At 30.1% G+C, this 21,664-nt stretch overlaps 6 protein-coding genes across 6 annotated transcripts; 4 read left to right on the forward strand and 2 right to left on the reverse strand.

Moving 5' to 3' along the window:
• The first annotated feature begins 7,355 nt into the window (after nucleotides 1-7,355).
• LOC119679677 (cap-specific mRNA (nucleoside-2'-O-)-methyltransferase 2-like) lies at nucleotides 7,356-9,587 on the forward strand. The gene is made up of 2 exons (XM_038092165.1): nucleotides 7,356-7,959; nucleotides 8,018-9,587. Exons 1-2 carry the CDS (start codon nucleotides 7,453-7,455, stop codon nucleotides 9,575-9,577), a joined length of 2,067 nt encoding a protein of 688 aa, XP_037948093.1. The 5' UTR covers nucleotides 7,356-7,452; the 3' UTR covers nucleotides 9,578-9,587.
• A 53-nt stretch (nucleotides 9,588-9,640) lies between these two features.
• LOC119679678 (ubiquitin-conjugating enzyme E2 L3-like) lies at nucleotides 9,641-10,726 on the reverse strand. The gene is made up of 2 exons (XM_038092166.1): nucleotides 10,557-10,726; nucleotides 9,641-10,449 (listed from the first exon to the last, which is right to left on the reverse strand). The coding sequence occupies exon 2, from the start codon at nucleotides 10,432-10,434 to the stop codon at nucleotides 9,970-9,972; it is 465 nt and encodes a 154-aa protein (XP_037948094.1). The 5' UTR covers nucleotides 10,435-10,449; nucleotides 10,557-10,726; the 3' UTR covers nucleotides 9,641-9,969.
• Nucleotides 10,727-11,893: 1,167 nt separating this feature from the next.
• On the forward strand, nucleotides 11,894-12,947 carry LOC119680279 (tRNA N(3)-methylcytidine methyltransferase METTL6-like). Its single transcript, XM_038093016.1, has one exon. The coding sequence runs from the start codon at nucleotides 12,003-12,005 to the stop codon at nucleotides 12,855-12,857; it is 855 nt and encodes a 284-aa protein (XP_037948944.1). The 5' UTR covers nucleotides 11,894-12,002; the 3' UTR covers nucleotides 12,858-12,947.
• Nucleotides 12,948-13,228: 281 nt separating this feature from the next.
• LOC119677392 (hyccin) lies at nucleotides 13,229-15,320 on the reverse strand. The gene is made up of 2 exons (XM_038088725.1): nucleotides 14,542-15,320; nucleotides 13,229-14,480 (listed from the first exon to the last, which is right to left on the reverse strand). The coding sequence occupies exons 1-2, from the start codon at nucleotides 15,219-15,221 to the stop codon at nucleotides 13,502-13,504; spliced, it is 1,659 nt and encodes a 552-aa protein (XP_037944653.1). The 5' UTR covers nucleotides 15,222-15,320; the 3' UTR covers nucleotides 13,229-13,501.
• Nucleotides 15,321-15,407: 87 nt separating this feature from the next.
• On the forward strand, nucleotides 15,408-16,741 carry LOC119677394. Its single transcript, XM_038088727.1, has 2 exons — nucleotides 15,408-15,644; nucleotides 15,708-16,741. The coding sequence occupies exons 1-2, from the start codon at nucleotides 15,593-15,595 to the stop codon at nucleotides 16,607-16,609; spliced, it is 954 nt and encodes a 317-aa protein (XP_037944655.1). The 5' UTR covers nucleotides 15,408-15,592; the 3' UTR covers nucleotides 16,610-16,741.
• A 1,642-nt stretch (nucleotides 16,742-18,383) lies between these two features.
• Nucleotides 18,384-20,336, forward strand: LOC119677393 (CDK5RAP3-like protein). The gene is made up of 5 exons (XM_038088726.1): nucleotides 18,384-18,478; nucleotides 18,563-18,577; nucleotides 18,628-18,802; nucleotides 18,858-19,721; nucleotides 19,782-20,336. Exons 1-5 carry the CDS (start codon nucleotides 18,401-18,403, stop codon nucleotides 20,282-20,284), a joined length of 1,635 nt encoding a protein of 544 aa, XP_037944654.1. The 5' UTR covers nucleotides 18,384-18,400; the 3' UTR covers nucleotides 20,285-20,336.
• Nucleotides 20,337-21,664: the final 1,328 nt, after the last annotated feature.

Here is a 21,664-nt window from a genome sequence, read left to right on the forward strand (position 1 = left end):
GGCATATATACACAGTATTTTTTATTGCAAAAGTAATCTTCCTTTTACCTTTACTGCAAGTATATTATAAGAAATATAATATACGAATATACAAGGTACTACTACTTACTATATATAATTATGTTATAACTCTTGCTTTTAATTCTATATAATTTCGGTGTTTCCAAAGCACATCGGTGTTTCGACGGGTTGAAAATAAATTACGCACAGATCGGCACTAATGGAGAATTTTCGTTGCATGAAATTATTATATTTATTTCTTTAAATTCTGGAAGGATTAAATGACTACTATTATAAGAAATTGGTTTTGAATCTTGGTTGAAAATAATTAATATTAAAATAAATTTATAAAGATACCTGGCTAATACTCACTAAATTACGGTAAATACAAACTTCTAAGTGAACAGATTTGTGTAAAGATTGCTGTTTAGGGTGACCATCACTAAACAATTTTTATTTTATATTTAATATATTTAATTAAATATATTGTATGTATATGTATGCACTAAATAACTTCCATACAATTAATGCTTTTTAATAAATCAATCGGTATTAACAAATAATATTATTATTATAAGTTATTATTTATTTATTAAAAAGTTTTGACCAGAAGAGTCGTATTATACAAATTTCACTTTTACTTACACAAAGCCCTTTAAAGCTTTGTAAACAAAGTCTACAACTAAATCTAGAGAAAAGCTCTTTACCTGTTCTTGTGACAGAAATTCAATATGAAACAAGTTTCTTCTGTGCGTTATTAAAACTAGACAGCCGCTAAGAATATCCATAGTAGTCTCCTCATATTCGAGACATAATCTGCATTCCGAATTAGCAGATATTCGTAGTTTATGAAAGTGATATTTCAGACGATAATGACCTGTAATGAAACCCGTTATCAACCTTAAATTATATTTTGAGAGTTTAAGAATGTTTTTGTAGAAGTACGGTTTTATCAGTGATTTGCTTTGTCTAAGTCCTGGCAAGTCTTCTCAGTACTCCAGCCGCATACGATTTTCCTTCTCCTTGATAATTTGTTTTATACTGACCCAATTTGCGGAAATTAGTAAACTATGGATATATTTTATAATTCTATTAGAAATAGAATAAAACACAATAATTTTTTGACCCATAAAACCTTATGCTACACCGAAAGATAAATTGGATTGTATTGAAATTTCAGTACAAATTAATGATATTAAAATAATTAACTTTTTCCTCCATTAAGTTTTTGTATTTATTCAAAGTATTTGTTTGAATTTATTTTATTTCTTTAATAAAACTATGATTCCATATCTTTTTATTTATTTAATTATATTAAAATGTTCAATATTGTGCCACATATGTTTTATAACTCACTAAGGTTTTTTATTTAATCCATATATTTGTTTGAAATTATTTCATTTCTTTAATAAAATTACAATTATGTATAATTTTTTTTTAATTAATGATATTAAAATATTTAATTTCTTGCTACATATTTCTTGAAACTCCTTAAGTTTTTGTATTTAATCATTATTTTTGCTAAAATTTAATTTATAATTTCACTAATAAAACCACGTTTATATATAATTTTTTTTAAGCTTCGAGTTAAGCCGTTGGTGCCAACTTAACAAAATCGACTACGCATCACAATATAAAAAAAATTGTTAAAAAAGTTAAATCTTACACAAATATTTTTTATTCTTTTATATTTAAATTTTAAAAGTTTTTCGAAAAGACAATCAATTTTTTAAAAATGTTAGCATTTTTGCTTCAAAATTATTTGTAATATTTTTACAAAATAAATTGTTCACATAAACACATTTCCATTCTTATTGTTTATAAATCTACCTGCAAAAGCTTTATATACGATATTTATACAATTGCAAAAGAAAAAGTTAATGAGTTGATAAAAACAAATAAATAAAAACTTGACACCTAAAACATCAAAAACGATCTCAATTTATGTTTGGATAGAAATACAGTTAGTGAGATTTCGATCCTTCTCAAATTTATTTGAGGTTAGGTTATAAAGCTCTGTGAGTATATGTTTGTTTTACAAAAAAAAATAATATTTAAAAAGAGAATTTTAAACTAGAAGTTATTTTCTATAAATAATCTATAATATTTAGCTTTATTTTTAGCTGATATTATATTAAATTCATAAATTTTCATATTAATTTTGAATTTTTTTAATACAATAACAGTACATGATATTTATTCACAAAAACCGTTCTTATAAATTATATAAAATAAAATAAAAAATGGCTGGATATAAATGTATAATTTAAATGTGAGCTAATTTTTTGTTATTAACATTAAGAAATTTTAAATGTTACTTCTAAGTGTAATGTAAAAATTAATAAAAAAAATATTAATTGACACTAGTAAAAAAATGTTTGTTTTAAGTTAATAATTTTTTAGATAAGCAGGACTAAGCACTTGTTTATTACAATTCATTTACTACGACAACAAATATTTTTAAAATGGATATGTGATGAGCTAAACAGCATCAAATGTCAAAATAAATTCAAATGTTTACACTACGGCAATGAACTTAACAAACAGAGAAATAAAATTTTCAGAGTTCCTTAACACAATTGTAAACATATCTCTGATCCATCAAATATTCAAAAACAATTTCTTACTATATTAACCACCTGCGTATTAGAGATTAAGCAGCGATATCATTGAACATAACATTATGCTGTTATCAAAGAAGAGGACTATCTCCATTTAAGAATCAACACTTATGTACTACATTTATATATTTTGCCAAGACAAATATTGATAAAAAATATGTAAGATTTAAAAATCTATAAGTTGTTGTGGTTAAGTTTACTTTAACTGATTTTTTATTATTTTTAAAAAAATGGCTTAATGGTATTAAAAAACATAACTAATGAATACATATATATTATTAGTGATACGTACAGATCTATAATTAATTATCTGCAAAAGTTAATGACATGGCAAGAGAGAGAGAATACAACTTTTATCAAACATCAAGCAAAGACATCAAGCAAATTGATGATAATTCTTAATAATTTAGCAAATAACTTTCCTATCCTCTTTTGAAACATTTATTAAACAATAAACATTTATACACTAACATTTGCTCACATGCAATAATAATAGAATACACATGTCCTGGGAGGACTGGGCGTTGTCGATAATACAAATTAGTTTTACACGCAGATAAGATAACAAATAAAGAATAAATATGAACAAACTCTTTTGTTAACTTTAATGAGAAAAGTTTCGTGAAACAAAAGCGTGAAAGTTATCCTTAGACGCCAGAAACGATAAAATGAAATGCAAACAAATCACTTTCGAAATATTTCAGCAACTTTTATTCATATAACCAAAATGATTGCGAATTTTTTTGACAATAAAGGTTTGAAGGGAAATTTAACACAATTTTTTATATTAATTTTTTTTACATGCATATATTGAAGTGTATTAATTTTATTCTAGATACATAATTATATGAGTACAAATTTTACCATTAAATATATAATAATTACACCAAATTTATATTAACGTGACATTTATCATGATGCAGATTTCATCTTGAACGTAGCGTGACCGGACTCTTAACATATCAATTTATTGTAAATATCAAAAGACCTACTAACTATAACCGTAACAAGTTATCTTTAAAAATATCTGTGGCCTATTGTTGAAAGCGTCATTTTTGTTTAATGCAATTGCTACTGTCTGTTGAAAACAAAGATTAATTATCTTTTAGCACTTTTTTTGACATATTTAATTACCTCTTAGTACTTTCTTAAAATACTCGTATGTATTATAAATTTATTAATACTATAATAATACTAATAATAATATAAATACAATATAATACTCTTATTATACTAGTATATAGCAGTTAGAAGTCCAGTTAAGTCCTTAACTGAGTTCATTTCGCAACTAATAGATACCCACTTTTTCAGTTGTCCCGAGGATCCTCCAAAGGTACCGCCTATTCGCTCAATCGACTCTTTTTCGCTATATAAAAGTCCAAGTTCAGATGGGATCACTCCAATCCCATTACAATCTCTAAGAAATATTATAATAATTTCCTCGCTTATACTTTGATAACAACTTTGTCAACAGATTTCCCTCAAGAGAGGATTGTAAAGCAAGGCTGATGCTTTACAAGAAAAACAATACAAGAAAAGATAGAGATTTAAACTAATGGATCAAATAGGAATAGAGGCACAGGAGTCAGAGTCTACTTCGTGAACCAAGGTTCTTGCAACTTTGCTTCAATATTTCAGGCAGATATTTTCGCTATCCTAAGATCCCGTCCCCATTGATGAGTAAATAAAACTAATGTATAAAATCTCAAATTATTTTAAATTAAAAAATAAAACAATTTATATAATTTTTAGTTCAATTGTACTTTTTTTCCTTTTTCCTTTTTTACTATTGTCACTACAAGATACGCAATCTGCTTTCTTATATTAACTGATGATTTGTTTTTTTTTTGTTTGTTTTCATTTTATTTTGTCACTATTATCCTTACCAATTCCCTAAAATTACCACTAACAACAGTTTTCGTTTTAATTTCACTTGAGGTATTTTTTATGTTCCTTTTTATTCATTCTTTTTTTGACTTAATTATAAATTTGAAAAAAATTGAAAACTTTTTTGTCTGTAATAAGTTTTTCTATATTTCGCCCATTCCGTTTCATATACGTTTTTTTCATTTTTTTTACTTTTCAAATTTTTCGGTTGGGACCTTAATTCCTTTTATGCAATCAAACCGAGGGCAAAATCGATTTTCGTTGTAATTATTTTCGATCATTGATTGTCTCTTTGCTGAAGGTCGTCCTCAGTATTTGGTAAACGTGGTGTGAGCTAAAGTGTTGCATAAAGCACTTTTATCGTAAGGAGAAAAAAATAATTTTGTTTGACAGTTGAAAAAAAAAACATTGAAAAAAATATTATTTTTTGACTTTTTTGTTTTGCAATGCGAATAAATTTTATAATTTTAAGCTTTAAAATGCTGCATAAAAGCTGCATAATTGAATTTTGAGAACATTGAACATAATTTAAACTTAACTATTTAACGTCAAATCAAAATGAGAGGACATAAAAATGTTTAAGACACTTTACTTCTTAATATATATATAAACTATTTCTGATATTATTGCTTTGTCCTTAATTTCATTAGTACAAAAGACAAAAGCAAAAAATAACAAAAGATAATCTTGAGTCTTTTTTTAATTGTTTTCCATACAGACAATATTGGGCTTGAAAGGGGTAATAAATTTTACTTTTATATGCAAATTATAAAACAATTTGTAATAAATAATATTTTTATTAATAATTACAATAATTATTACAATAAATAATATTGTAATAAATATATTTTATAACAATTAAAAAAGAAGAACTGTTTAAAAGTACAGAAGATCTCCGCTAGCCCGAATCTCTAGAAATTCACATTTCCATGTAATCCGAACAAAATTAAAAAATACAAAATATGCACTTTGTGCCTTGTAATCCAGATCGAATACTAACTCTCTAAGCTGGATGACATGCTATGAACATATCTGCGCGACAGTCAAATAAATAAATTACATTTATAGGTTAGATAGATAGATTTTAAACGAGTTGAGAACTTGTTACTACGTCACTGCATCCCTTAAGGGTTATTGTGACACACCCACTGTAATTCCATAGACGAATAGCAGTTTAGAAACACATTATGTCCTTTGGAAAGATGTTGCGTAATTCCGTTATAAGTGGATATGAAGTTGATGAATCTGAGTCTGAGTCTGGCGAGACTATCACAGTGGCACAGAATGTGTTCCGCTGTTTCCTCTTCTTCGCAACAAAATCTGCAGCTATCGTCTCTTTTAATACCTTATTTACTCCGCAATGTTCAGTGAGAAACCCTGAGACAAGGCGGATGCCATATCTGTTCAGCATTAGAAGCTGCTTAGTTCTGGCTTTTGATCAATTCGGCATGAATTGTTTAGCTTATCTGCAGGTTATTACATTATCTTAATCAGGCTGAGCTGCTCTTTCAAAAAATGTATAGATTATCAACATGTATGTCTACATGCTGGTATGTGTGTAATTTATAATTAATTTAATGGGCAGTGGATTTTTATTTAGTTTCTGTTATTAAAATAAACATATAAACATACATAAGAATTTTCCAGAATCTTTATTATGACTCAAGTAATCCGAATACCTCAACAATCCGGATTAATCGCAATTTTAGTGGAATCGGATTAGTGGAGTTCTACTGCTGCGGTACAGTACGGTGTATGAAAGTAATTAGCATTGCGATATATAGAGAAACTGAAGCAGTATATTTCTGGCGAACATTATGATAAAGAATGCCAACACAAACGCATGAAACAAGGCAGACGTTTTTTTATTAAAAAAAAAATAATTGAAAAAATAAAAGCTAAACAATATGTACTATATTCGAAAGATAGTAGCTTAAAGCAACAAAATATCTCTTGATTTTTTCTTGATTGTTAGCTATTCAAACACATTATAACAAAGTAGTAAGAATATCTCAAAAGTATAAACCATTTTTCTAATCGACCTAATTTTATACGTTTTATGCATAGTTAAAGATTTCTTTATTTAGCTTAATTCAGAAACTTACAGATGTTGTTTTGAATCTTGCTAACCTTTATTATCGATTAAGATAAAACTATTGTATTTATTTCAATAGCTTTTTCCAATCCGGATTTCATAACAAATCTTTACGTGGTAAATATTATGCATACATCTGAGTTCACTTCTTCCAAACAAAGCTAAAAGCTAAAACTCAGCTGACAGCTAATTCATTTTTGTTATCAAAAATGAGCTCAGTTCTTAGATATAATTTAAAATAAATGGTATTTCAGAATAACACATCAGAGCTTTCTACACAAATAAAGATATAAGACGTAACATAACCTTGTTGTATCTTAACGTGTTGTTATTTTTTTAACGAAAAACTAAGTATTTTCATAGGGTTAATATAAACACGCTTAAAACAAATAACTGTTTCTGTTATAAGCATTAATGACATCTCCTCCTAAATGGATTTCTTGCTTCCAAATTATTTTGTGCTTTAAAAGTATGTACATATTTAGTTAAATAATTTTTATCACTTGTGTTACCTTTCGATTTTGTTCGTAATATTTTCATTTTGCTTGTTATCATTCATTTACTGTTTCTTTGCAAGAAACATTACATTTGTTCATTACTTCGCCGTAAACTTATGGCTTGCAGTGTACTTTTTCCAGAGATAATACGATTTACGATAAAAAATTTTACGGTATTGTTAAAATGCAACGCGCTAGAGCCACCCTGTGCACGTATTTATTGTTTTTGTTTGTGAGTGGCTAAAAAGTTTAAAGCGCAGTAAAATTATTAAGTAAATTAAAAATTTCTACTTAGATAATTAAATTGTGTTAATATTATTCTATTTAACATATACACAATGAATACATAAAAATGTCTGCAACTAAATGCGAAGTATTACCGCAAGTGGAATCTATAAACTTACCAAAGCCGGCAATGGCGTCGTCATCGGACCACATAACTGAAGAGGAGGTGAATCAAGTGTTTGAGAAAAAATTTGGTTATATTAAACCTAAAACTAATTCAAAATGGGTACTACCTCCAGCAGCACAACTCTTTCAGGAATTTTATCAGATAGAAACGCTGCAGCAGCTTAAGAGGACACTTAATAGCGTGAAAGGTAAATTAAATGATTATGCGATTGAAGAATGGAGCACACATACAAGGCGAATGGACCCATCCGGTGATATAACTTGGCGTCTCAAGAATGAAATCAATGCTGAATTTGTAACAATAGCTTGGTGTAAGTTATACGAGTGCTTGCACAAATTTCCACTTGTAAAGAAGCCAAAGCTTAATACATTGCATTTGTGTGAAGCACCAGGAGCTTTTATATCAGCACTAAATCATTATTTATATTCCACACACAATAAAGAGCAAGTAAATAATTGAAATGTAATATAACCATACATTACTTATATTTAGTTTTGGACTTTAGGTGGAGTGGAAATGGCTATCAACTACACTCAACCCGTATTATGAAGGTAATCCCTTTGGTAAAATGATTAGTGACCATCGCTTTATGTTAAGAACTCTTGATCATTGGCTCTTCCATGAAGATTTTACAGGCAATATAATGTGCAACCAAAACATTAAACATATGCACGAGAGATGCCTGGAATATTTTGACGGTGACGCTGATCTCATCACAGCAGACGGTAGCATTGATTGTGTAGAGAATCCCGATTGCCAAGAGTCCAACACATCAATCCTGCACTTTGCTGAAATATTTGCAGCTCTAACGATATTAGGAAACGGCGGCTCATTTGTGCTTAAATTATTTACGCTCTTTGAAGCGATTACTGTCAGCAAATTATTTTTGTTAAATTGCGTTTTCGAAGAAGTGCATGTGTTCAAACCAGCTACCTCAAAGCGGGGGAATTCTGAAAACTATATAATATGTTTGGGTTATAAAAAGGACACGAAACATTTAGCAGACACTCTGAAAATAATGAAAAAAAACTTAGACGAGCAGAACAATTTGCTGCCTATATTTGGCTTTAAACAACTACCAAAAGATTTTCTAATGCAGCATGAAGTCTGCACACGAATATTCATGAACCATCAAATTCAGGCCATTGAGTCAAACATTTACGTGTATGAATCAAAATCGAAATATATGGTACGACGGAGCAATGCAATGCGCCGCTTAGTGAGTAAAGAGTTCTTCAAGCGCTACCAATTAAAGTCCATTCCAGCGCAATTGAAAATTTTGCATCAATGTGAGAACAGCTTGGAAATCAGCTATAAAACAGGCGTTTATAAAGGTTCGTACTCAGAACGCGAACAGCTTAAAACTAAGCCAAAGGAACAACAGATTTATATACTATGCAGCTCCGTAAACGAACTTGAAAAGTTATTTATATTCAAAAACGGTGTTTTGTATGAAGAACTGAGACGTTCTACAGAGAAATCTGACTGTGGACTAAAAATTTATATCGGAAAACCTGTTGCAAAACTGGAAAGCAGTTTATTTGTTTCACTGCCTGTCTTGCTGCTTTACCACAAACTTCAGGATTTACTTACTTATCCCATTGTCTGTCAAAATTCGCCCAAATGTATTATCAATAATGATGTGGAAATACCGTTCTGTAGTACTGGATTTATAAGCTTTGCAGATATGCAGTTGAGTTTCTTTATTGCTGTTGTAAACGCAATCTACAAACTACGTCCAACGGCAGTTGCTTTCGAAAACATGGCTTTTTTAACGCATTTCAGTGTTTCGTTATTACGGTTCTTAAGCCGAAATGTATTCACAGAGCTAAAAATTACAACCGATCCAACGCATGCCATATACATTAAATGTGAACACGAACATGGATTTACCGATGCCGCTGTAGATGCCATTACCTCATTACATGGCTCACTTGCGAATAAACAACAAATTTTGTGTTTCACAGATATAAGCGAACTCCATAGGAATAAATTTGGCAATAGGATAATGGAATATAACAATCAAATTTTAATTAAAAAATTTAAAAGTATTTTGTTTGGATAAATTATTAACTCTAAATATATTTTTATTATGAAGTCATTATCTAGTCAATGTATTTTTTATGAAAATTTTATTTTTGAAATTTTAAAGCATAAGACGACATTTTAAAACATAGTGCAAATAGCATAAAGGATAACAAAACACAAAACACCCTAACAAATTGAAAAAGTAAATTAAGAAATTAACTTAATTTTCTAATTTAATAATTAATTTAGACAATTTTGTTATGCTAAATTAGTTTTACTTGAATTTAATCCGCCAGTTTGTAAGATACTAAAAACCAAAATATTACGATTAATGAATTTTGAAATGCTCCTGTTCATTGTTTAACTCTTTGTCTGTGGTTTGCATACTATCGAATAGTTTGTAAATGTTTGCTGGTTGTTATGGGATACCTAATCTGCAGGACGTTTCTCACTATTTTTACGTGTAAAGTCCTCAGCATTCTTTATAAACTTTTTTCGATCCTTTAAAAATTCTTCCGCTAAATCTGCACGCAACGGGTGTTCCGGTTCTGGATAGTTAACTAGTGATATAAGTGCCTGTATTACCTGATCTGTCTTTGTTGCTGGTTTCCAATTCTCAGTGCTGATAATTGGCAAACACACTTGACCTTTCTCATCAATGTTGGGATGATATATCTTAGTCTTGAAATTGATCTTTGGTGGTTTGAACGGATATTCAGCAGGGAAATTTATTTCAATGCGGAAGGCCCCTTTATTGTATGGGGGATTATCTGGTACAATAAGACCGGTCCAACGCAAGAGATTATCATCCTCAGTCGCAATGTCACGAAAAGTTTTCAATGATGATGTCTGCAAATCTGATAGCTCTTTTCGCAAACGACGTGGAGCAGTCATTTTTGCTGTGTTAAACTTATGGAAAATAATATAATTTTCAGCGTCTTTTTAACAAAAAATACTTTATGATAAAACAGCAAAAGTTATTTTTGACTCCTCAGTCAGTCGTATGTCTTACTTACAATTATCACTAATTTCTTTATATGTCAAATTAGCTAAAGGTATACTATGGCACTGCCAGACTGAACTTTCACTTCCAACAAACGTAATTTAAAAGAAATAGGTTGCACAATTTTCAGTAATAATTTTGATTGCCTTATGCATTTTAGAATTACTCTATATAAAATAAAATAAAACATATTTTTATCTTGATAAACATTTATTATTTATATTTAAATACAAAAACTAAGCTTACTTATTTCTATGTATTTTCTCTAAACCAAATGCAAAGTTTAACAAATCTCGTCTCTTGGTTCGATCATAAGGGTATCGTTGTCAATTGCAAACTAAATAAGCTAACCACATGGAATATTTCAGAAGCATAGTGTGAAGAACTTAATGATCTAACTATACCGTTAAGTCCGTATGTAAACAGTAATGGTCACGCAAAAGTTTTCAATATAATCTAATGGTGTTTTCGATTGATAAATCTGGATTCAATCTGGATTTACTCTAGATCTGTCAAGTTTTATTATCGAATTTTGTCAATGTTCGATTGTCATTTTTAGAGATTGTCTAAAATTTATGTAGTTGTACAGACTTTCGAAGCACATTGTGGTGACACGGTGACATATTGTTTGGAACAATTTTGCTGTATAATAATGCAAGATCTTGCGCCTATATATAATTGAATTAAATTGAAAATTAAAATTAGTTTTTATAACTGTTTACGATTAAAATCAATGTGCCAGCGTTTCACAGTGGCAAAAGATGTAGCTTCATCGCCAAATGTGAAAGTAAGTTAATCGATGCATACTTGTCTTGGTAATCCACGTCGAAAGTCGTAATAAATCATCGCACGAAAATTTTCTCGCGTTAATTTCATTTTTTCGCGTACACTCAATTTACAAAACACTGCAAATAACACAAAAAACGCTTTTCTGAAAAAATGTCTAAGGTAGGTTATGTTTAATAAGACTGGGAATACTTATGGATGCAAACTGTAGATTCCGTGAATAGAATGAGAAGTTTACCACAAATGTGCTGTTAAAATGCCCTGCGCTAATACACAAACGGAATAGACTACTGGGAATGTATATTCTTATGATAGAGGCAATAAAACTCTAAAAAGTAGGTTCTATGCTACTTTATATTAACACAAGAGGACTTAGAGACCTACTCTAAACCCAGAAGGAGCACAATTGATCCGACAGTCGCAGAGTCACATCCCTTAACAATAATAATAATAATTGAGTTTCTACATCTACTACATACAAAATTGACCAAAAAACGCAAATATTGTATGAAATCATTGTTTATCTCATAGATTTTTCATGCTGGCAGTGCCATTCTGCTTTTCAACAAAAATCGTTTCAAGTTTGTAGGTAGGAATAATATTAAAGTAGCCTGGTATTCGTAGTGCATCACAAATTGGGATATCCGAACACGTATTTTGCCCTTTCCAAAATATGAATGAGGATAATGAAACTGGACTAATTAAAGACATATTTACAAATAATGAGAAGTGTCTTACAGATGAGGAAAAGCAACGTTTACATGAGCAAGATAAACGATTGGTATCTGATTTTAAAGCAAAAGAGTTGGAACTGCAAGCACAAAGGAATTGGGATCTTTTCTATAAAAGGAATGAAACTAGATTTTTTAAAGACCGGCGTTGGACGACAAGAGAGTTTACGGAATTATTATGCGACACTGACAGTGGTACTACCACAAATTCAAAAAAACGATATATGTTGGAAGTAGGCTGTGGGGTTGGTAATCTTATATATCCTCTAATCGAGGATAAAACTCTTGCAAATAAATTTTTCTACTACGCTTGCGATTTTTCACCTCGTGCAATAGAATTTGTACGCACGAATTCATTATACGATGAAAATTGTATGAAAGCATTTCAATGTGATATAACCACTGAAGAACTATTAGATACTATACCAAAATCTTCGCTAGATATTATCACAATGGTGTTCGTCTTGTCAGCAATAAATCCGAAAAAGTTTCCAATTGTTGTGAAGAACTTGAGGGAACTATTGAAACCAAATGGCATTGTACTCTTCCGTGATTACGGTCGATATGATATGGCACAGTTACGATTCAAACCAGGGCATAAAATTGCAGAAAATCTTTATATGCGACAAGATGGCACACGTAGTTACTACTTTTCGGAAAGTGAATTATCTGAACTGTTTGAAAGCAATCAATTTGAAACTATTTCGAATTGTTATGTTCACAGACGAACTTTGAATTATAAGGAAGGCATTGACGTACCTCGAATTTTCTTGCAAAGTAAATTTAGAAAAACGTAGCATTTTGCATTTTGTTTTGTTTTTTTTTACACATTACATGTATTTAAATATATATATGTTTAATTAGTTACAATAAACCGTAATAATATATCAACATTCAATAAATACATTTATATTTTATATGTATATTTTTGGTTTAAATAAATTAATGCTTATAATAAGATTGCAATTTGGTAATGCTGATTATTCACTGTTCCTGTTTATTATTTATTGTAAAAATATGAATGCTTTAATATTTGCCTTTGTAAATGGCTAAACAACAATTTGGAATTCATTTTATAATTGGTTAATACTATAAATAAGATAAAAGTTAAAATATTAATTATTAAAATTCAATAACAAATATGTATTAAGTAAAATTATTTTGTTAAAACCATTAAAATATTAGTTATATTACCTTTACAACAAATATGCTTACTTATCTTACCCTTAACAATTTATTTCTAACAATTCCACATTTACACCATTGGATCATTTGAAATGAATAGAAATATTCAACATATATTGCAGCTATAGTCATTAATGCTGCAATCAACATCTGAGCATTAAAACAACACAATTTGGTGAAACTTAACGAGAATGTATGCAAAAACACATCATAATTTATAAAGTACTGGAAGCATAGATTCCAACTCTTGTCTGCACTATTCGACACTAACTTCACCCGCTTTACCACTTAAGCCAAGTGTAGGTATTTCAATGTTCGACTCAAAACTTTTGGTTATTAAATCGCTACTGGTTAAGGAGGTAGTATTACTTGCAGCACTGTTGTTGTTGATTACATTACTGCTACCATTGAGCTCGCTATCGATACTAAAGCTGCCACTGCCGCTCTCATTTACTAAAAGTGTTTGCATTGGCAACATTTCATTAGTTTCAAGTGAATCATATGCTTTGTTTTTGAGTGCAATCGATGGACTTTTTTCATATTCCATACTACTTATCTGTGGGGCTTCAGCTTGTAACTGTAGTAACGAGTTCCTCTGTGTGTGTTTATCAAACTTACGTACCGGTGGTTTAGGTGGCTCTGATGGAATGTTACTGCCAGACTTACCATCTTTTTCTTTATCTTTTGATTTTTTAAAGCCAGCAATAAGTGCTTTATGTGCCTGTGCTTTTATGCCTTCCATACTTGGACGTATAATAGAATTGCGTGTAGACTGCTGTGTTTGTTCTTTTCCACCTTGTTCTTGTTCTTCACTTACACTTGCTAGTGGAGGCGCTTGTGGCATTGTCAAATCCTGTACTTGAATTGGAATATCATCAGGCAGTTTTTTCGTACGGAATGATGCATTTGTGATCATAGATTTGGACACGGAAGTGGTAACAGTATTTGTTGCTGGCGTCAGAGCTACACTTAAACCCATTGGCCCGTCACTAGGTTGACCAGATGGATTTGCATGTAATGAATTACGTACAGCACTTGTAACAAGTATTAGTTCAGTATACATTTCAAAACAAGCTCTATGATGTATATCCTCCAATGTTTGTATAGCAACTGTACCAAATCCATTAAACATAGCAAAATAAATTGAGTGTACAAGTTCAAGTAGAAACTGAGACGAAAGTGGAATGCGCGGAGTTGGTGATTTTGGTATTAATGATCCACTTCCAGAATCGGTACTAAAATATATGTTATATTTTGACTCATTAAATTTAAAATGCAATGCAATGGCTCACTTACCCATATGAGATCCTATGCGTGTGTCCAGGTTGCTTTGAAAAGCCTTGTGCTACGAGTTGAGATGCTACGCGACATAAATGAATTAATGCAGACTTTTGTATTTGACTTAAATGCTGATTATAACAAAATAATAAAGCAGTCATAATACGCAATCGGTTCTGTGCTGTTATTGCTTCAATTTGAGAATGCGGACCCCATTTAACTTCCCGGTTACAGTTCTCTTCCCAACGCCTTAAGTCGGTCATAGGTAAATTTTTTTCTTCATGATACACAGAAGCTTGCGCTAATATTGGCATACGAAATGATTCTACATGATTGCCCCCATCCTCCGTAGACACCTCAGCGTTGTAAATGCAAATTAAAAGTGTTTCAACGCTGCGAGAACCTTTTTTATCACCAGCTGACACCGAATGCAGGTACGTGTATATAAGTACTGGTATGAACTGCAAAGGAAATTTTCGCAGCGCATCATCAGTCGCACGGTAAAATTCTAGCAATTGCACACAAATTGAATGAACTAATGAGTCATTTCTATGACGTTCATTAAATATCGTATAAATAGCCTCAGCTATTTCAAGATCGGCTTCATTCTCTAATCCGAACGCCGTTACATCTGCGACAGGTCCGTCCTTGATACGTTTGTACTCTGTTAGCCAGTCTTGCACAATCGATTCAGCCATTTCGAACAAGTTAAATATATTCACGCTCTTTGTGCACCGAATCGTCAATTCTCTTATTCGTAATTAATATTATAACGAAATTATATTTTTCCCAAACATTTAAAATAGAACTCTAAAGTATTTATTTGTTTTTAGTTATATTTTTATTTGACGTAACTTTTTGGTTTTGCGAAATGTCAAATTACAAATTGATAAAGATAAATTGACGATGATTACACATAATATTTTGGGTAGACAACACTTGCAGATAAATTTTTGTGGCAGTCTGTGAAGCAGCTGATTGAGATAAAAAAATGTAATGTTAGATTTATTTAGACTAAAAGCCCAACTATAAACTCTCACATTGTAATTGTTTATTAATTATACTTTTTATGGAAATGGAAGAACATTTTCAAATACTGCGTAGCAGTAAAGGCAAGCGGAGTAAGTAAAGAAACTGTAAAATAACATACAAATAACTATAGATATATGTAAAAAACTTTTCAGAAAGCTTGCAACAAAATATTTACCTAAAAGTTAAACCTACAAGACAGCAAATTCAGAACACTACAAAAAAATTACCAAATAATGCACAAAAAGATAAATTTAATGAGGATTGCTGCAATATTGCCGAAGAAATTTGGTACTATGTGTCTCAGTATATACCCCCTGAAGACATACGTTCCTTTGCGTTAATTTGTAAACAAACAGCTGCATTGGTAAACTCCGTATACTTTTGGAAAAACATTTATCAACGCTATGTACATAAGAAGAAAAAAACTGGTGATATTTGCGAAAAGTTAATTCCACAATTTCAAATCAAAGATATGAGCCCTTCGGATATAAAATCCTTACGTGCTAATGTTATAAAATATCTTTATCTATATTATGAGCCACTTTCTGGAAGACTGGATAGCTTCGACTCTCTCCAATATTTAATAGGACGCATATACTGTGCATCTTGGTACGTTGAAGTTACCGAATTGTATATTATGTGTTTTAAACTAAAATCTCATTACGCACATAACGTTATTGAAACGCCAAAAAAAACCGAGGCAGTGGTAGATGATTGGGAGTCGTTATCAGATGAACACAACAAGGATGATACTACAACCATTCCTAAATTTTGTAATCCAAATGAGGGTGAATGGATATTAGCGATATTTTGCAATTATTTAAAACCATTTCCTTCACATCTTTTGTACGGAAACTGTAATGCTTGCCGTCTGATATCTGTGAAAAAATTTTTAGGTGCAGGTATGCGAATCAAAGGAATATGTTTAGAATTTTCTGATACAATTAGTAATGAGAAAACTATTGTTAAGTATCCACATGCGTTGTGTAATGCCGTCTATCCTTGGTGGTCTATCGAATTTAAATATCTTGTAGAAAGTGATTCTGAAAAGTAAAAATAAAGTTATCTATAATAATTTATTTGTTGTTACCAAGCATACATTTCAATAATCTATTTTATATTAAAGTGAATTATTCGCATCTTAAAGCAGTTTTAACAAATTCATACAATTTACAATTGATGTATTAAATATTGATATATTGCATTGATCAATTTAAAAACTACTTCCAATTCTAGATGTTGTAATTAAAAGAAAATGTATAAAATATTAATGAAAAAAAAATATACCTTATATGTGTAATACAAATATAATTGATTTTAATATTATATGCGGAATTCCCAACCGTATGAAGAATTGCTATAAAATTATGATGGTGGGTCGTTACTAGCTATATAGCAGAAATAAAAATGGATAATGAATAACTGGAGAATCATTGAGCATGTACACTGACATTAGTTTAAAGCCCTTTATAAATTTTGTTTATCGAATTGTAGACTATAATTTTAAAGATTATTTTTTGTTTTTATGGCTAGGAGAGCCCTCCCTCCGTTCTTACCATAGATCGTGTCGATATCGACATCCTTTACAATGGAGCTAACATCAGTGAAGTCAAATATAAACGTGAAGTAACTCTCCACACAGATATAGTACCCTCTTCAAGACCAAGGTTATCTGACAACAAGGTTCTTAATACGCCTCCACCTGACCATCTCGCTGAAATAACGACACCTCCACCGTGCAGCACGAACTGTCCTAGTTCGATTGGGATCAGGATACTGTCGAGTGCTAAGCAGTTACTTGTCACGCATAAAAACATCTATTCCAAATGTGTGCCCTGACTCCAACTCTTCTCCCCATGATGTCACCCATTTGTTGTCCCGCCCCACCGCACTCACAAACCTCCGTCTAATTGACCTTTGGACACACACCATCGAAGTAGCCAGATATCTCCGCTTGGATTCAGACTAACGTTCAAATATATTCCATCCACTCAATCCTTCCCATTTTCTTTCCTCCCTCCAGCTCCCCCCAACTACTACCCACTCACTTCTCTACCCATGTAACCATCTTGTTTATCCTTTTATATTATCAACTTACAGGTCCCAACGGGCCCTTCATAAACCCTATTTGTCGAATTATAAACTATAACTTTAAAGTTTATTTTTTGTTTTTATGATTTAGAACATATAGAAAAATAACATTAATAAATTATTTTACTAAACCGAAGCGTCGTGATTATGATTATTACTCACATATTTGTCTACTCATGAAGCCTAACTCGATCAATTGCAATTTGAAATTTGGTTGTGACAATTTTTATTACATTTATAAAAAAAAATATGCAAAATATATATAAATAACATAAGAATTGTTTTTATACTATCGTGTTGGTATGGCATAGGAGAACTTATATTTTAATAAATTATTTATGTAATATATACTAAATTATGTGCACTAATTATGTTGTGCACAATGGTAACGCGTTCACTTAATCCAAAGTTTTACCCCAACAGAATAAATGGTTTCATATATATTTAATCTAGACACACCTGATTCCTTACGAACCACAGGCAGAAATCTTCTAATTCATTCCTTACAGGGAATGATAATCGCGTCATAATATGAGAATAACAATAAATAATTTTTAAAAACGCAGTAATGTAGAAAACAATTAAAATAATCATTATCTTATATTCTTAAAAATTAAAACTGACATTTTAAATTATCGAAACAAAATTTTTCAGCTATAAAAATTTGTAATTTTGTTATAATGAACTATATATTTTTTTTAAAAAAGTTCAATAAGTAAATACATATATAAATTTAATAAAAATTTCAATTAACATGCCGAAAAAAAATAAGTCAGTGAAGAAGAAAAAACGATTTGAAATGTTGCATAGCAAATATGGTGAATTGGAAAAGGTATTTTTTTACTACATTTTATTACGACTCTGCTTTACTATCAATTATTTTTTATTATATTTTTGTTTGCGTGGACAAAACAAGTGTGCCGAGATGAATGTAAGTATATTTAATAATTATTAAATATTTCATTAAAATTTTAACAATAGGAAGCTGATATTCCTATTGATATACACATATATAAACTGCATGATTGGTTGGTCAGCAGAAAAATTGGCCCAAAGAATATACAAATGCAACTAAAGGATATCCGTAACAAGATAACAAATGCTTTAAAGGATATGCCTTCAAATGAACAACTAATAAAGTTGTTAACCGGAACAAGTGAGTAGGTTTTATTAATTGCAGTCGTTTGTACTGAAACAATTTTTTAATATAGATATTAACTATTTTCACTGCAAGCAAATTGTGGAAATTCTGACAGAAACTGAAAAGGGTACGAAAAACGTATTCGGTAGTTATGGCAGTCAACGCATGAAGGATTGGCAAGAAATTGTGCGATTGTATGAGAAGGATAATATTTATCTAGTTGAAACGTCACAAATTTATGTACGTAACAATAATTATGAAATACCTGGCCTTAAAAAGCAGATGATTAAGTTGGAGCAACAAGCTGATGAATGCTTAAAACGAATACAAGATCTTGCTAAGCCTGAAACTCAAATACAGGCAGAACATACTGCGCTTCTACAACAACTTGGCGTAAAAGGGTTAAATTTACAGGAAGAATTTATAAATGTACTAAACACATTGCCTGAAATTTATCAAAAATCTATTCGTAATGTAAATAATATAGAAAATGCCATAGATTTATATGCAGACTGTTCAGAACAGAAGGTATGTTTACCTCTACTTAAACACTTAGTTGAATTTGGAAACACAACGATTTACCAGTATATACATAAAGAGGCTCCATTATCTGTTGAGGAGCCAGTTCTAAAGTTAAACATAACAAACAGAAACTCTTCAAATTCTGGCGTTGCAACCGAAAATGAAATTGATTTTGGTTGCGACGATAATGGCGGAACTTCTTCAACTATTTCTGCTGAAATTATCGATTTCGGAGACTTAAATTTAGAAAACAATACGGTAAATTATGATTTAAGTGAAACAGAAGGTGCAGAAATCGATTGGGGTATTGAAACCAGTGCAGCCGACAATGTTGAAGTAAGTTTTGATGTACCCATCGAGGAGTATGGAATTGTTGTGGAAGGTGTTGGAATGGATGGTGGAGTAGCTAAAGGTGATTTAATTAATTATAAGATATAAATTCAAATTTTATTTGATTATTGTATTGAAATAGGTGAACAAGCGTATACATTATTGGATGCGCCAAATTACCGAAATCGTATTCTGGATGAACTTTATGAGCTGGAAGCGTATTTGCGTATGCGATTGTTTGAACTAAATCAGCTTGATAATAGTAATAATATTATGTTTGCTTTATCCGACAATATATCCACACATGATACTGAAAGTATTGTCAAAATGCTAAAAAATGTTGACATAATTTTACAAGAAATAAATTGTGAACAAACACGTCATCTCTTCCAATTAAAGCATTCCCCTAAATATGCAGATTTGTTGGTTTCAAAATTGGATCATATGACAAAGGGTGTTGAAAAAATACGTTCAACAAAAGAAACACTAAAAGACCAAGCGGCTGAACTAAAACAGCAACGCCTGGAATTAACTCCGGTATTAGCCGAATTAACAAAACAAACAAAAGATCTACAATTCAAAATTGAGAAAGATATCTCAAAACGTTATAAAAATCGTGTTGTTCATCTTATAGGTGGAATTTAATAAAAGTGAAGTGTTTAAATAGTTAATAAATATAATACAAATTTAAATAAATTTTTCCCTATATAAGAGTTATTTTGAATAAAAATAAAGTAATATGTATATATTGTAATTTTTATTAAAAATTAAATATTATTTGATATTGTAAATATTAGCAGAAAATTTTTTTCATTCTCTTAGCATTAAGTTATTTCCGATCCGTTCGTTAATATCAATTTGCTTCTTTAACAATAGGTTTTTATCACTAAATATTTGAGTAATTTTGATTACATTTTTACAGCTTTGAATATGTTAAAACCTTCTACTTATACATATACCGATATAATATAAATTGGCTTTTTTTGTAGTTGGAGAACTATTTCAAATTCTGACAGCGATATAACCTTATAGTATACTAAATCATATACTATTTAGTATATATTATACTAAATCATTTTAACTTAATAAAATACAATTTTTGTATGTTTATTGAATTCTATCAAAAAGACAAATTTTTAAATTTAAATTGGCTGTTGAAAAATTTTAATTATAAAAAAGTCTATGCATTAAAACTGTTTTAATACCCGTTTGTACTATATTTAGACAGACAATACGTCATTAGGAAATAATTGAAATTAAATTATTTAGAAAATGTTTACATTCGTCTAGATGAAGCATATCATAGGTTTTTCATTACATATATATATATATATATAATATTTCAAAATTCAATAACTATTTATAAATAGTTTCAAGATCTCACCGTTCTCATTAAGATCATATGTTTCATAATCAAATGCGTCATTTATCCTAATCTTATCCGCTTTTTTGCTGAAAACTATATTACACATATTGCATTCGAAAATCACTTTATTATTAGCATCGTTTATTTTCCAACTTCATATTAAATTTTTTGTAGCAACCAGTCTTTATTTAACGATTAAGAAGAATCAATTATAGAATTTAATAAATAAAGTTATACCTGATCAAAGCATAAGCCGTATGTGAGTTCGAGTAAATTAATGACAAGTTCAGCGAAATAGTAAATTATGTCGGTATGGCAGCGAATGTCGGTATTTACCAGAATTTCGAGTAGAGTAAATTAGATATAAATAAGATAAATTATGTGTTACCATTGCGAAAATTTTAAAAGATGTTTAATAAATAAATTTGAAAACTTTCAACCAAAAATAATAAACAAGAGCAAAAAAATAAATATTTATATAAGTGCAGTGCAAAAATCTCTAGGAAATTTCAATTTACTTTACATAATCTGAGTTTAAATGTATGTTATTTTAATTAAAAATTGTTTTACTAATAACTGTCTAGAAACAATAATGTAGTGATGTGTCGATACGTGTTGATAAATGGCTAAATGTGTGCAGTGCAAAAAAACCCAAAAAA

The sequence above is a fragment of the Teleopsis dalmanni genome, chromosome 2 (assembly GCF_002237135.1).
Source record: "Teleopsis dalmanni isolate 2A chromosome 2, ASM223713v2, whole genome shotgun sequence".
Lineage (NCBI taxonomy): Eukaryota > Metazoa > Arthropoda > Insecta > Diptera > Diopsidae > Teleopsis > Teleopsis dalmanni.